Here is a 16,297-nt window from a genome sequence, read left to right as displayed (position 1 = left end):
TTATACTCAATGCCCCGGCCAATGAAGGCAAGCATGCCGTATGCCTTCTTGACTACCTTCTCCACCTGTGTTGCCCCTTTCAGTGACCTGTGGACCTGTACTCCTAGACCTCTTTGACTTTCAATACTCTTGAGGGTTCTACCATTCACTGTATATTCCCTACCTGCATTAGACCTTCCAAAATGCATTACCTCACATTTGTCCGGATTAAACTCCATCTGCCATCTCTCCGCCCAAGTCTCCAAACAATCTAAATCCTGCTGTATCCTCTGACAGTCCTCATCGCTATCCGCAATTCCACCAACCTTTGTGTCATCTGCAAACTTACTAATCAGACCAGTTACATTTTCCTCCAAATCATTTATATATACTACAAAGAGCAAAGGTCCCAGCACTGATCCCTGTGGAACACCACTGGTCACAGCCCTCCAATTAGAAAAGCATCCTTCCTTTGCCACTCTCTGCCTTCTATGACCTAGCCAGTTCTGTATCCACCTTGCCAGCTCACCCCTGATCCCGTGTGACTTCACCTTTTGTACTAGTCTACCATGAGGGACCTTGTCAAAGGCCTTACTGAAGTCCATATAGACAACATCCACTGCCCGACCTGCATCAATCATCTTTGTGACCTCCTCGAAAAACTCTATCAAGTTAGTGAGACACGACCTCCCCTTCACAAAACCATGCTGCCTCTCACTAATACGTCTATTTGCTTCCAAATGGGAGTAGATCCTGTCTCGAAGAATTCTCTCCAGTAATTTCCCTACCACTGAAGGAAGGCTCACCGGCCTGTAGTTCCCTGGATTATCCTTGCTACCCTTCTTAAACAGAGGAACAACATTGGCTATTCTCCAGTCCTCCGGGACATCACCTGAAGACAGTGAGGATCCAAAGATTTCTGTCAAGGCCTCAGCAATTTCCTCTCCAGCCTCCTTCAGTATTCTGGGGTAGATCCCATCAGGCCCTGGGGACTTATCTACCTTAATATTTCTTAAGACACCCAACACCTCGTCTTTTTGGATCTCAATGTGACCCAGGCTATCTACACACCCTTCTCCAGACTCAGCATCTACCAATTTCTTCTCTTTGGTGAATACTGATGCAAAGTATTCATTTAGTACCTCGCCCATTTCCTCTGGCTCCACACATAAATTCCCTTGCCTATCTTTCAGTGGGCCAACCCTTTCCCTGGCTACCCTCTTGCTTTTTATGTACGTGTAAAAAGCCTTGGGATTTTCCTTAACCCTATTTGCCAATGACTTTTTGTGACCCCTTCTGACTCCTTGCTTAAGTTCCTTCCTACTTTCCTTATATTCCACACAGGCTTCGTCTGTTCCCAGCCTTTTAGCCCTGACAAATGCCTCCTTTTTCTTTTTGACGATGCCTACAATATCTCTCGTTATCCAAGGTTCCCGAAAATTGCCTTATTTATCCTTCTTCCTCACAGGAACATGCCAGTCCTGAATTCCTTTCAACTGACACTTGAAAGCCTCCTACAGATGTTGATTTGCCCTCAAACATCCACCCCCAATCTATGTTCTTCAGTTCCCACCTAATATTGTTATAATTAGCCTTCCCCCAATTTAGCACATTCATCCTAGGACCACTCTTATCCTTGTCCACCAGCACTTTAAAACTTACTGAATTGTGGTCACTGTTCCCGAAATGCTCCCCTATTGAAACATCTACCACCTGGCCGGGCTCATTCCCCAATACCAGGTCCAGTACCGCCCCTTCCCTAGTTGGACTGTCCACATATTGTTTTAAGAAGCCTTCCTGGATGCTCCTTACAAACTCCGCCCCGTCTAAGCCCCTGGCACTAAGTGAGTCCCAGTCAATATTGGGGAAGTTGAAGTCTCCCATCACCACAACCCTGTTGTTTTTACTCTTTTCCAAAATCTGTCTACCTATCTGCTCCTCTATCTCCCGCTGGCTGTTGGGAGGCCTGTAGTAAACCCCCAACATTGTGACTGCACCCTTCTTATTCCTGATCTCTACCCATATAGCCTCACTGCCCCCTGAGGTGTCCTCCCTCAGTACAGCTGTGATATTCTCCCTAACCAGTAGCGCAACTCCGCCACCCCTTTTACATCCCCCTCTATCCCGCCTGAAACACCTAAGCCTGGAACGTTTAGCTGCCACGGGGGATATCGGGAGATTGCTTCATATCCCAAAGACACGTAAATGGACTTTCCTGGATATTATTAGAGTCGGGGTAAAAATGTTTCCTCCCCAGAGAGAGAATACAGAGTCAGGTTCCCGAGTTAGCGATAGAGAATACAGAGTCAGGTTCCCGAGTTAGCGATAGAGAATACAGAGTCAGGTTCCCGAGTTAGCGATCGAGAATATAGAGTCAGGTTCCGAGTTAGCGATAGAGAATACAGAGTCAGGTTCCCGAGTTAGCGATAGAGAATACAGAGTCAGGTTCCCGAGTTAGCGATAGAGAATATAGAGTCAGGTTCCGAGTTAGCGATAGAGAATACAGAGTCAGGTTCCCGAGTTAGCGATAGAGAATACAGAGTCAGGTTCCCGAGTTAGCAATAGAGAATACAGAGTCAGGTTTCCGAGTTAGCGATAGAGAATCCAGAATCACGTTCCCTGAGTTAGCGATAGAGAATACAGAGTCAGGTTCCCGAGTTAGGGATAGAGAATACAGAGTCAGGTTCCGAGTTAGTGACAGAGAATACAGAGTCAGGTTCCCGAGTTAGCGATAGAGAATATAGAGTCAGGTCCCGAGTTAGCGAGAGAGAATACAGAGTCAGGTTCCCGAGTTAGCGATAGAGAATATAGTCAGGTTCCGAGTTAGCGACAGAGAATACAGAGTCAGGTTCCCGAGTTAGCGATAGAGAATATAGAGTCAGGTTCCGAGTTAGCGATAGAGAATACAGAGTCAGGTTCCTGAGTTAGCAATAGAGAATACAGAGTCATGTTCCCGAGTTAGCGATAGAGAATATCGAGTCAGGTTCTGAGTTAGCGACAGAGAATACAGGGTCAGGTTCCCGAGTTAGCGATAGAGAATACAGAGTCAGGTTCCCGAGTTAGCGATAGAGAATACAGAGTCAGGTCCCGAGTTAGCGATAGAGAATCCAGAGTCAGGTTCCTGAGTTAGCGATAGAGAATAGAGAGTCAGGTTTCCGAGTTAGCGATAGAGAATCCAGAGTCACGTTCCCGAGTTAGCGATAGAGAATACAGAGTCAGGTTCCCGAGTTAGCGATAGAGATTACAGAGTCAGGTTCCGAGTTAGCGATAGAGAATCCAGAGTCAGGTTCCTGAGTTAGCGATAGAGAATCCAGAGTCAGGTTCCCGAGTTAGCGATAGAGAATACAGAGTCAATATGTGGGACGAGGAAGGGGGGGGGGGATGATTTTTCAATTGTTAACTCTTTAATCCTGTAAATTTTCTCTCTTCCCCTCGTTTGGCGGGGGGTGGGGGGGGGAGTATGAGGAACTGTGGGCGCCGGTGGGTAGGAAAGCGGGGCTGAGTGGGAAACGCGGGCCTCGTTCCCGCGCTGTGGTAATTAAGGCGGGAACAGGGACGCAGGAAGGTGGGGGCCTCGCACAGTGAGAGGCCGAGGGCAAACGGGGAAGCCGAGGTCAGCCAGAGTTCGCTGACTTCTGGGAGCAACATGGGGGTGTAATTACGCTAGAGGGAGATCTAGCAGAGGGGGGGGGGGAGGGAGCTAACTGGGTTGCTGCTGCTAAGGGGAAGGGGGAGCTGTTATGGGGCGGGGTGGTCGAGGCGGGAGGGCACCGTCGGTGGGATATACGGGTACGTGGGAACCGGGTGAGGAGCTGGGGTAAAAAAGGGGATGGCTAGTCGACAAGGGGGGGGGTAAAGAGCCCCCCAACCCGGCTGATCATGTGGAACGTGAGAGGGCTGAATGGGCCGATTAAAAGGGCACGGGTACTCGCACACCTAAAGAAACTGAAGGCAGATGTGGTTATGTTGCAGGAGACGCATCTGAAACTGATAGACCAGGTCAGACTACGTAAAGGATGGGTGGGGCAGGTGTTTCATTCAGGTTTGGATGTGAAGAATAGGGGGGGTGGCTATTTTAGTGGGGAAACGGGTACTGTTTGAGGCAAAGACCATAGTGGCGGACAGTGGGGGTAGATACGTGATGGTGAGTGGCAGATTGCAAGGGGAGGCGGTGGTTCTGGTGAACGTATATGCCCCGAACTGGGATGATGCAAACTTCATGAGGCGTATGTTGGGGCGTATCCCGGACCTGGAGGCGGGAAAGTTGGTAATGGGGGGAGATTTCAATACGGTGCTTGATCCAGGGCTGGACCGGTCGAGGCCCAGGACCGGGAGGAGGCCGGCAGCGGCCAAGGTGCTTAAGGACTTCATGGAGCAGCACGGTAGCATTGTGGATAGCACAATTGCTTCACAGCTCCAGGGTCCCAGGTTCGATTCCGGCTTGGGTCACTGACTGTGCGGAGTCTGCACGTCCTCCCCGTGTCTGCGTGGGTTTCCTCCGGGTGCTCCGGTTTCCTCCCACAATCCAAAGATGTGCAGGTTAGGTGAATTGGCCAATGATAAATTGCCCTTAATGTCCAAATTGCCCTTGGTGTTGGGTGAAGGTGTTGAGTTTGGGTAGGGTGCTCTTTCCAAGAGCCGGTGCAGACTCAAAGGGCCGAATGGCCTCCTTCTGCACTGTAAATTCAATGATAATCTATGATTGTCTATGATTAATCTAGGACAAAGGTTCGGCACAACATCGTGGGCCGAAGGGCCTGTTCTGTGCTGTATTTTCTATGTTCTATGTTCTATGGGAGGAGTAGACCCTTGGATATTTAACAGACCTAGGAGTAAGGAGTTCTCATTCTTCTCCCATGTTCACAAGGTATATTCACGGATATACTTTTTTGTCCTGGGAAGGGCACTGATCCCGAAGGTGACAGGGACGGAGTATACGGCCATAGCCATTTCGGACCACGCTCCACACTGGGTCGATCTGGAGGTAGGAGAGGAAAAGGAACAGCACCCACTCTGGAGAATGGATATGGGCCTGTTGGCGGATGAGGGGATATGTCTAAGGGTGAGGGGGTGTATCGAAAGGTACTTGGAGCTTAATGACAATGGAGAGGTTCAGGTGGGAGTGGTCTGGGAGGCGTTGAAGGCGGTGGTCAGAGGGGAACTGATATCCATAAGGGCACATAAAGGGAAGCAAGAGAGTAAAGAAAGGGAGCGATTGTTGAGAGAACTTCTGAGGGTGGACAGGCAATATGCAGAGGCACCGGAGGAGGGACTGTACAGGGAAAGACAAAGGTTACATGTGGAATTTGACCTGCTGACCACGGGTAAGGCAGAGGCACAGTGGAGGAGGGCACAGGGAGTGCAGTATGAGTATGGAGAGAAGGCGAGTCGGTTACTGGCCCAACAATTGAGGAAGAGGGGAGCGGCGAGGGAGATAGGTGGGGTGAGGGATGAGGAGGGAGAGATGGAACGGGGAGCGGAGAGAGTGAATGGGGTGTTTAAGACATTCTATGAGAGGTTGTATAAGGCTCAGCCCCCGGAAGGGATGGAGGGAATGATGCATTTCCTGGATCAGCTGGAATTCCCGAAGGTGGAGGAGCAGGAGAGGGCGGGACTGGGAGCACAGATTGATGTGGAGGAGGTGGTAAAGGGGATTGGGAGCATGCAGGCGGGGAAGGCCCCGGGACCGGATGGGTTCCCGGTGGAATTTTATAGGAAATATATAGACCTACTGGCCCCGCTTTTGACGAGAACCTTTAATGAGGCCAGGGAAAAGGGGAAGTTGCCCCCGACTATGTCGGAGGCGACAATATCGTTACTTTTGAAGAAGGATAAAGACCCGCTGCAGTGTGGCTCCTACAGGCCCATTTCCCTTTTGAATGTAGATGCTAAGCTCCTGGCCAAGGTAATGGCGACGAGGATAGAGGATTGTGTCCCGGGGGTGGTCCATGAGGATCAAACTGGGATCGTTAAGGGGAGACAGCTGAACACGAACATAGGGGTGATGATGATGCCCCCACCAGAGGGGGAGGAGGAGATAGTGGTGGCGATGGATGCCGAGAAAGCATTTGACAAGGTCGAGTGGGACTACCTGTGGGAAGTGTTGAGGAGATTTGGTTTCGGTGAAGGGTTCATTGGATGGGTACAGCTGCTGTATAGGGCCCCGGTGGCAAGTGTGATCACGAACAGGCAGAGGTCTGACTACTTCCGTCTTTATAGAGGGACGAGGCAGTGGTGTCCCCTGTCTCCGTTACTGTTTGCATTGGCAATTGAGCCCCTGGCCATAGCACTGAGGGGCTCCAGGAAGTGGAGGGGAATACTCAGGGGAGGAGAAGAACACCGGGTATCATTGTATGCAGATGATTTATTGCTGTATGTTGCGGACCCGGTGGAGGGGATGCCTGAGATAATGCAGATGCTCGGGGAGTTTGGGGAATTCTCGGGGGACAAATTGAACATGGGGAAGAGTGAATTGTTTGTGGTACATCCGGGGGAGCAGAGCAGGGGAATAGAGGATTTACCGCTGAGGAGGGTAACAAGGGATTTCTGGTACTTGGGGATCCAGATAGCCAGGAGTTGGGGAACCTTACATAGGCTTAATTTAACAAGATTGGTGGAACAGATGGAGGAGGATTTTAAGAGATGGGACATGGTGCCCCTGTCACTGGTGGGTAGGGTGCAGGCGGTCAAAATGGTAGTCCTCCCGCGATTCCTTCTTGTGTTTCAGTGCCTTCCGGTGATGGTCACGAAGGCTTTTTTCAAGAAGATCGAGAAAAGCATTATGAGTTTTGTGTGGGCCGGGAAGACCCCGAGAGTGAGGAGGGGGTTCTTGCAGCGTAGCAGGGAGAGGGGGGGACTGGCACTACAGAGCCTAAGTGAGTACTACTGGGCCGCCAATATCTCAATGGTGTGTAAGTGGATGGGAGAAGGGGAGGGAGCGGCGTGGAAGAGATTGGAGATGGCGTCCTGCAAAGGAACCAGCCTACAAGCAATGGTGACGGCGCCGTTGCCGTTCTCCCCGAAGAAATACACCACAAGTCCAGTGGTGGCGGCAACACTGAAAATTTGGGGGCAGTGGAGACGGCATAGGGGAAGGACGGGAGCCTCGGTGCGGTCCCCGATAAGAAATAACCATAGGTTTGTCCCGGGGAGAATGGATGGGGGATTTGGAGCATGGCAGAGAGCTGGGATTGTGCAACTGCGGGATCTGTTCTTAGACGCGACGTTTGCGAGTCTGGGAGCGCTGCCGGAAAAATATGGGTTGCCCCAAGGGAATGAATTTTGATACATGCAACTGAGGGCTTTTGCGAGGCAGCAGGTGAGGGAATTCCCGCAGCTCCCGACGCAGGAGATTCAGGATAGAGTGATCTCAGGGACATGGGTGGGGGATGGTAGGGTGTCAGATATATACAAGGAAATGAGGGACGAGGGGGAGAACATGGTGGATGAGCTGAAGGGAAAATGGGAGGAAGAGCTGGGGGAAGAGATTGAAGAGGGGCTGTGGGCAGATGCCCTACGTAGGGTAAACTCTTCGTCCTCGTGCGCCAGGCTAAACCTGATACAATTTAAGGTTTTGCACAGGGCACATATGACCGGAGCAAGGCTCAGTAAATTTTTCGGGGTAGAGGATAGGTGTGGGAGATGCTCGAGAAGCCCAGCAAACCACACCCACATGTTTTGGTCATGCCCGGCACTGCAGGGGTTCTGGGTGGGGGTGGCGAAGGTGCTTTCAAAGGTGGTTGGGGTCCAGGTCGAGCCAGGCTGGGGGCTGGCTATATTCGGGGTCGCAGAAGAGCCGGGAGTGCAGGAGGCGAAAGAGGCTGATGTCTTGGCCTTTGCGTCCCTAGTAGCCCGGCGCAGGATATTGCTTATGTGGAAGGAAGCCAAACCCCCGGGCGTGGAGACCTGGATAAATGACATGGCAGGGTTTATAAAACTGGAACGGATAAAGTTTGCACTAAGGGGTTCGGCTCAGGGGTTCACCAGGCGGTGGCAACCGTTCATTAACTACCTCGCAGAACGATAAAGGAAATGGGAAGGCAACAGCAGCAACCCAGGGGGGAGGGGGGGGGGGGTGGGAGGGGGGGGGAGGGCTCAGGTGGGTCCTCAGGGGTGTTTTTGTAAAGATATTGGTACTTGGTTGTGTATATTGAATTGCTGATTTTATTATTTGGGATAGTTATTATTTTTGTTATGGCAGCTGCCATTTAGTTTATATATTATTTATTTATTTGTTAAAATACGGTAACGGTTATTTATATTGTTTTACTGTTGTAAAAAGGGAAAAAACCTTTTGTATTGTTTTGTATGGCCGAAAAAGTTGAATAAAATATATTTAAAAAAAAGAGAATACAGAGTCAGGTTCCGAGTTAGCAATAGAGAATAGAGAGTCAGGTTTCCGAGTTAGCGATAGAGAATCCAGAGTCATGTTCCCGAGTTAGCGATAGAGATTACAGAGTCAGGTTCCCGAGTTAGCGATAGAGATTACAGAGTCAGGTTCCCGAGTTAGCGATAGAGAATACAGAGTCAGGTTCCCGAGTTAGCGATAGAGAATACAGAGTCAGGTTCCGAGTTAGCGATAGAGAATAGAGAGTCACGTTTCCGAGTTAGCGATAGAGATTACAGAGTCACGTTCCCGAGTTAGCGATAGAGATTACAGAGTCAGGTTCCCGAGTTAGCGATAGAGATTACAGAGTCAGGTTCCCGAGTTAGCGATAGAGAATACAGAGTCAGGTTCCTGAGTTAGCGATAGAGAATACAGAGTCAGGTTCCGAGTTAGCGATAGAGAATAGAGAGTCAGGTTTCCGAGTTAGCGATAGAGAATCCAGAGTCACGTTCCCGAGTTAGCGATAGAGATTACAGAGTCAGGTTCCCGAGTTAGCGATAGAGATTACAGAGTCAGGTTCCCGAGTTAGCGATAGAGAATACAGAGTCAGGTTCCCGAGTTAGCGATAGAGAATACAGAGTCAGGTTCCCGAGTTAGCGATAGAGAATACAGAGTCAGGTTCCGAGTTAGCGATAGAGAATACAGAGTCAGGTTCCCGAGTTAGCGATAGAGAATACAGAGTCAGGTTCCCGAGTTAGCGATAGAGAATACAGAGTCAGGTTCACGAGTTAGCGATAGAGATTACAGAGTCACGTTCCCGAGATAGCGATAGAGAATACAGAGTCACGTTCCCGAGTTAGCGATAGAGAATACAGAGTCAGGTTCCCGAGTTAGCGATAGAGAATACAGAGTCAGGTTCACGAGTTAGCGATAGAGATTACAGAGTCACGTTCCCGAGATAGCGATAGAGAATACAGAGTCAGGTTCCCGAGTTAGCGATAGAGAATACAGAGTCAGGTTCACGAGTTAGCGATAGAGATTACAGAGTCACGTTCCCGAGATAGCGATAGAGAATACAGAGTCAGGTTCCCGAGTTAGCGATAGAGAATACAGAGTCAGGTTCCCGAGTTAGCGATAGAGAATACAGAGTCAGGTTCCGAGTTAGCGATAGAGAATACAGAGTCAGGTTCCCGAGTTAGCGATAGAGAATACAGAGTCAGGTTCCCGAGTTAGCGATAGAGAATACAGAGTCAGGTTCACGAGTTAGCGATAGAGATTACAGAGTCACGTTCCCGAGATAGCGATAGAGAATACAGAGTCAGGTTCCCGAGTTAGCGATAGAGAATACAGAGTCAGGTTCCCGAGTTAGCGATAGAGAATACAGAGTCAGGTTCCGAGTTAGCGATAGAGAATACAGAGTCAGGTTCCCGAGTTAGCGATAGAGAATACAGAGTCAGGTTCCCGAGTTAGCGATAGAGAATACAGAGTCAGGTTCACGAGTTAGCGATAGAGATTACAGAGTCACGTTCCCGAGATAGCGATAGAGAATACAGAGTCAGGTTCCCGAGTTAGCGATAGAGAATACAGAGTCAGGTTCCCGAGTTAGCGATAGAGAATACAGAGTCAGGTTCACGAGTTAGCGATAGAGATTACAGAGTCACGTTCCCGAGATAGCGATAGAGAATACAGAGTCACGTTCCCGAGTTAGCGATAGAGAATATACAGTCAGGCTCCCGAGTTAGCGATAGAGAATACAGAGTCAGGTTCCGAGTTAGCGATAGAGAATACAGAGTCAGGTTCCCGAGTTAGCGATAGAGAATATACAGTCAGGCTCCCGAGTTAGAGATAGAGATTACAGAGTCAGGTTCCCGAGTTAGCGATAGAGAATACAGAGTCAGGTTCCCGAGTTAGCGATAGAGAATACAGAGTCAGGTTCCCGAGTTAGCGATAGAGATTACAGAGTCATGTTCCCGAGTTAGCGATAGAGAATATAGAGTCAGGTTTCGAGTTAGCGATAGAGAATACAGAGTCAGGTTCCCGAGTTAGCGATAGAGAATACAGTGTCAGGTTCCCGAGTTAGCGATAGAGAATACAGAGTCACGTTCCCGAGATAGCGACAGAGAATCCAGAGTCAGGTCCCTGAGTTAGCGATAGAGAATACAGAGTCAGGTTCCCGAGTTAGCGATAGAGAATACAGAGTCAGGTTCCCGAGTTAGCGATAGAGAATACAGAGTCAGGTTCCCGAGTTAGCGATAGAGAATACAGAGTCAGGTTCCCGAGTTAGCGATAGAGAATACAGAGTCAGGTTCCCGAGTTAGCGATAGAGAATCCAGAGTCAGGTTCCTGAGTTAGCGATAGAGAATCCAGAGTCAGGTTTCCGAGTTAGCGATAGAGAATCCAGAGTCAGGTTCCCGAGTTAGCGGTAGAGAATACAGAGTCAGGTTCCCGAGTTAGCGATTGAGAATCCAGAGTCAGGTTCACGAGTTAGCGATAGACAAGACTACGTGAGATGATATAAATTCTAAAAGATATAAAAGTTTATTAAAGAACCAAATGTGTTGTCCAAGGTTGTGGTGAAAATAATCCATCGCGATGTTAAACAGGTTCTAGGATTATAGATAGCACAATTGTATTTACAGTCGGCAATCCAGTTTTACCATTCAATTGTTGCAGTAAAAATAATTTATGTGAAAAGTTTGAGTTCAGGTAGAGCAAACAATACTCCTAGCTCCTTGCAGTAAAGCTCCTGACAGTACACACCAGTGGGGCGACCCGTTGGCACAATGCTTAGCACAGCTGCCTCACAGGTCCCGGGTTCAATTCTGGCCTCGGGTGACTGTCTGTCTGGAGTTTGCACATTATCCCCGTGACTGCGTGGGTTTCCTCCGGATGCTCCGGTTTCCTCCCACGGTGGCACAGTGGTTAGCACTGCTGCCTCACGGCTCCGAGGTCCCAGGTTCGATCCCGGCCCCGGGTCACTGTCCGTGTGGAGTTTGCACATTCTCCCCGTGTCTGCGTGGGTTCACCCCCACAACCCAAAAGATGTGCAGGGTAGGTGGATTGGCCACGCTAAACTGCCCCTTCATTGGACAAATGCGAAATATTGAAGTAACATTTATCCCTGAGTGAATTTGAGACTTGCTAAGGTCGTTCAGCAAACTTGACTCTAATCCAGTCCGCTCCTCTGTATTTAAAGTTTGTATATAATTAATTTCTTAAGAAATGGTCTCTTAATTGTAATTAGGTTCCACCCCTTACAGGGGCTGGTGTAGCACAGGGCTAAATGGCTGGCTTTGAAAGCAGACCAAATCAGGCCAGCAGCACGGTTCAATTCCCGTACCAGCCTCCCCGAACAGGTGCCGGAATGTGGCGACTAGGGGCTTTTCACAGTAACTTCACTTGAAGCCGACTTGTGACAATAAGCGATTTTCATTTCATTTATGTTCTGTCTTGGGTTTTGATTACTGTTAATTTTCATGGTGTGGAGATGATGGCGTTGGACTGGGGTGAGCACAGTAAGAAATCTTACAACACCAGGTTAAAGTCCAACAGGTATGTTTCAAATCACTAGCTTTCGGAGCGCGGCTCCTTCCTCAGGTGAATCCGAAAGCAGTGCTCCGAAAGCTAGTGATTTGAAACAAACCTGTTGGACTTTAACCTGGTGTTGTAAGACTTCTTAATGTGTTAATTTTCAGCTTTAGAGACCAACGGGAAGTACAGCACGGGAACAGGCCCGAGTAATTGACTCTTCCACCCTGGGAAAAAGCTTCTAACTATCCACTCTGTCTATGCCCCTCATAATTTTGTAAACTTCTTGATATAAGCTTTATATAACTGTCAATTTCTGATAAATTATGGGCCTCTTTGATTGTAAGGAAGTTAATGCTCACCCTGTGATGGAGCAGGTATGTAAGTATCTCCTACTCTTACTATTTATTATGTTTTGCTGACTCTGGCCGGATTATCAGTGTGACCTGGGATTGCTCTGAGCTGCTGCTAATTGTATGTTTTTGTTTATTTTAGAGGAAAGATGCCACATTGAGAATGGCCACGGTAATGCTCAAATTCAACTATTAAACGAAGGATTAGAAACCAAGAACGTGTAAAGGAGAAAGACTGAAAGATGAGGAATTATGCTGTGGGCAAAGGCTTGTTGTGCATCTTTGACTTAATTGGTACATGTTTCACCTGATTGTTTCGAGTGAATGATCGTCAAAGTAAGAGGTGAAAAGTGTTCTTGGCTGCATACATATATAAAAAACGTTGCTATCAAGTGTGTAACATAATTTTCATTTTTGTTTTCTCCTCTGAAGCTGAACAACAGGCAGGTTACATGGTACCAGAAGTGGGCACTGTGGGGGTGCCCAGCGATACAGGGGTCCATGTACAGATATTACTAAGAGCGGGCAGACAGTACAATGGAATCATCCTCCAGCTCAGGGGGGCTGGAATCCAGAAGGTGGATGTTCCAGTTGCAGATGTCAGGGGCATTTCCAGGTGTTGGCCGTCACAGCTGAATGCAAAACCATCAACACCAGGGAGATTAAAATCGGGGATGGTCAGGAATTAGACCAAATATTTTGTTAGGTTGGGGATTCAGCTGCTGCCACTCCTTTTCCAGCTGCCACTCTGGAAGGCAATCCCTCAGCGGTAATATTGCCGCTTTCCCAGCAAGGAGGACAGCGGAAGAGATGTCTGTAGAATGGCCTCCAGACCCCTTTGCATCTCCAGGCTCACAGCCGTGGAGGGTCGCCAAGACCTGCCAGCCCGGAGATGCCGACCATGAACCCTCCCCCACACCCCAAGTTACACTTATCTGGGTCCCCCGCGTCCTCTCCGGTGCCCCCTCTGAGACTGGCACCCTGAAAGGTGGTGGCGATCTGAGAGCTCACCTCCGTTAACCTCTCCAGAGGTGGCGGCCGCCGGCTTCTCGTTTACATACAGCTGGTATGATGTAACACTGGCGCCGAATGAATATTCAGAGAGGGAGGCCCAGTCCCGGCGGGAGGACCCACTAATAACATGCCAATTAGGTTCCTGACTTTCCATGGAGGGAATCTTCCTGCACCCCCGGAGAAGGACCTGGAAAATCTGAAAACGCGACCCTGCTGGCGAGAATAGCGTTTCCCGATTCCCGCTGTAGTTTGCGCCCACATTGCTGTTCTCGCTGATGTCTAACACGAGCTAAAAATCGCCCCAGTGGAGGAGGTGAAAGACTTGGAGGTGAGATAGAGCCGGGGGTCTTCAGCGTACACGTGGAAACGGGCGCTGTGTTTTCTCGAGTTCCGATGTTCTTAGACCCCGGTCGCCCAAGTTTGAAATGTGGCTCAACAAATAATATTGGGCTGACGATTCACTTGTTGAGGTCATGACAGCTGGGCCAGTAACCTCACTAAGGAAGTGAGGCTGTTTCAGTCTCTCTCCTCACCGAGGCCAGTTATAAAGACACAGCTGCAGCACCAACAAAGGTCAAAACTAATTGTTTAATCGACTTTCAATTTGATGTGCAAATTCTAAATAATCACTGTAAATGTGTTGAAATATGCTTTGTACTTGATGACTTACATTTCATGTATCTAACTGGGTTTGATCACTGTGCTGGAGTCGGACAGATAACCATCCTGGAAGTGTTGAACATTGGTGGGTCGGAGATGGTACAAAGTGGACTTGTGACCAGTGCTGGAGAAGGTCACCGAAGATCTGTATGGCCTCGGTGCTGACGCAATGAACTGCTGGTGCTGCCAGCCTATTTGCCAATTTCACGGCCTGAGAAGAGCAAATGAAGGTTTCTGAAGACTTGCTGATGATGGCTGAGCCATCTCGAACATTGCCTGTAATTAATGGCCAATGACCCTGGAATTGGTGCTGATGTGAATCAGTGGCAGGTGTTGAACTGTTCTTAGGGAACAATAGCTGTGAACCATATTTGATATTAAATCTTGTTGTTGCTAATTTGAACGAATGAGGATGATTGATGATCTGGGTGACAGTACACCACCAGAGAACTCCCAATGGACCATTCTGACAGATGAATGGGCTTCCTATTCATTACCATCTTGAACAATTTCAGTGGAGCAAACCCATAGTTTATAAGCAATCGAGGATCGCAGGTTACTTGTGGTCCCTGATGTTACAGGTCCCTGATGTTACAGGCTCCTGATTTTCCAGGTCCCTGATGTTACAGGCTCCTGATTTTCCAGGTTCCTGATTTTCCAGGTTCCTGATGTTCCAGGTTCCTGATGTTACAGGCTCCTGATGTTCCAGGTTACTGATGTTCCAGGTTACTGATGTTACAGGTCCCTGATGTTACAGGTCCCTGATGTTACAGGTCCCTGATGTTACAGGTCCCTGATGTTACAGGCTCCTGATGTTACAGGCTCCTGATGTTACAGGCTCCTGATGTTACAGGCTCCTGATGTTACAGGTCCCTGATGTTACAGGCTCCTGATTTTCCAGGTCCCTGATGTTACAGGCTCCTGATGTTACAGGCTCCTGATTTTCCAGGTCCCTGATGTTACAGGTCCCTGATGTTACAGGCTCCGCAAGGAAAGTGATTCGGGCTTCTCCAAATTCACTTTCGGCTAGGTTCATCACCAAACCCACCTCCTGAAGTCGAAGAACTCCATACGATGTTTTAAATGTTCTTTCCATGTCTGGAAGTTGGAAATAAAAGCAGATTGTCCCAATTTCTCAATGCAATACTTCAAACGTGGGATAGGATAAGAGTCCGTTCTTGTAACTGCATTCAACTTTCTATAGTCCACACACAACCGTTGGGTACCGTCTGGTTTAGGTACCATCACTATGGGTGAGCACCATTGGCTGCAACCCACTTCAATTATGCCATTTTTAAGCATACTCTCAATCTCTCTGTTAACCTGTGCCAATTTTAAAGGATTAAGTCTATATAGATGTTGTTTGATAGGAACAGCATTTCCCACATCTACATCATGTATAGCCATTTGAGTACTTCCCAATTTATCTCTACAAACTTGCCCATGTGATATCAATAACTCTTTCAGGTCAGTTTGTTTTTCCTCTGGAAGGTAACTTAACAATTCATCCCAATTTTTAAGAACATCCTCATTTTCCAATTTAATTAGAGGTATGTCAAATTCACAGTCATCTGGATTTGGTTCATCACTTTGAATTAGAATCATTAAAACCTCCTTTTTCTCTCCTTCCCTTTCAAAGTACCTTTTAAGCATATTCACACGACACACTCGGTGAGTCTTCCTTCTATCTGGTGTTTTTACCACATAATTCACCTCACTTAATTTCCTTTCAATCTGATAAGGTCCACAAAACCTAGCTTTTAAAGGCTCACCTACCACTGGTAACAACACTAAAACTATCCCCACTGGCAAAACTACGAACTTTGGATTTCTTGTCCGTTACCCGTTTCATCACATTTTGTGCAACTTTCAAATGTTGTTTAGCCAATTCACCTGCTCTATTTAATCGTTCCCTAAAATTTGACACGTAATCCAATAGTGTAATTTCCGATTTCTCACACACCAATTTTTCCTTAATCAATTTAAGTGGTCCTCTTCCCTCATGACCAAAATTTAGTTCAAAAGGACTGAATTTGGTAGACTCATTAGGTGCATCCCTAATTGCAAACAGTACGAATGGAATTCCTTTATCCCAATCCTCTGGATAATTTTGACAATACGCCCTCAACATTATCTTTAATGTCTGATGCTACCTTTCTAACGCTCCCTGCGATTCTGGATGGTACGCAGTTGATTTAAATTGTTTTATTCCTGAGCTATCCATAACTTCTGTGAATTAGTTTGAAGTAAAATTTGATCCTTAATCCGATTGAATTTCTGTGGGTAGTCCATATCTAGTAAAGAATTTAAGTAACTCCTCCACAATCCTTTTAGCTGTAATATTACATACTGGAATGGCCTCTGGAAACCTAGTAGACACATCCATTATAGTGAAAAGATATTGATTCCCACTTTTAGTTTTAGTAAGCGGCCCTAC

General features: G+C 47.9%; 1 protein-coding gene across 1 annotated transcript in view; it reads left to right on the top strand.

The window, feature by feature from the left end:
* The window catches only part of LOC140403815 (ICOS ligand-like), a 128,360-nt gene extending 113,369 nt beyond the window's left edge, over window positions 1-14,991 (top strand). The window contains exon 6 of the mRNA XM_072491978.1: window positions 12,329-14,991. Within this exon, the coding sequence (XP_072348079.1) occupies window positions 12,329-12,411 (83 nt within the window). The 3' untranslated portion in view covers window positions 12,412-14,991. The remainder of the gene's footprint in view (window positions 1-12,328) is intronic.
* The last annotated feature ends 1,306 nt before the right edge of the window (window positions 14,992-16,297 follow it).

This window comes from Scyliorhinus torazame, chromosome 29 (genome assembly GCF_047496885.1).
Source record: "Scyliorhinus torazame isolate Kashiwa2021f chromosome 29, sScyTor2.1, whole genome shotgun sequence".
NCBI lineage: Eukaryota > Metazoa > Chordata > Chondrichthyes > Carcharhiniformes > Scyliorhinidae > Scyliorhinus > Scyliorhinus torazame.
Note: the sequence above shows the minus strand (reverse complement) of the source record. Positions and strands in the feature narration are given on the sequence as shown.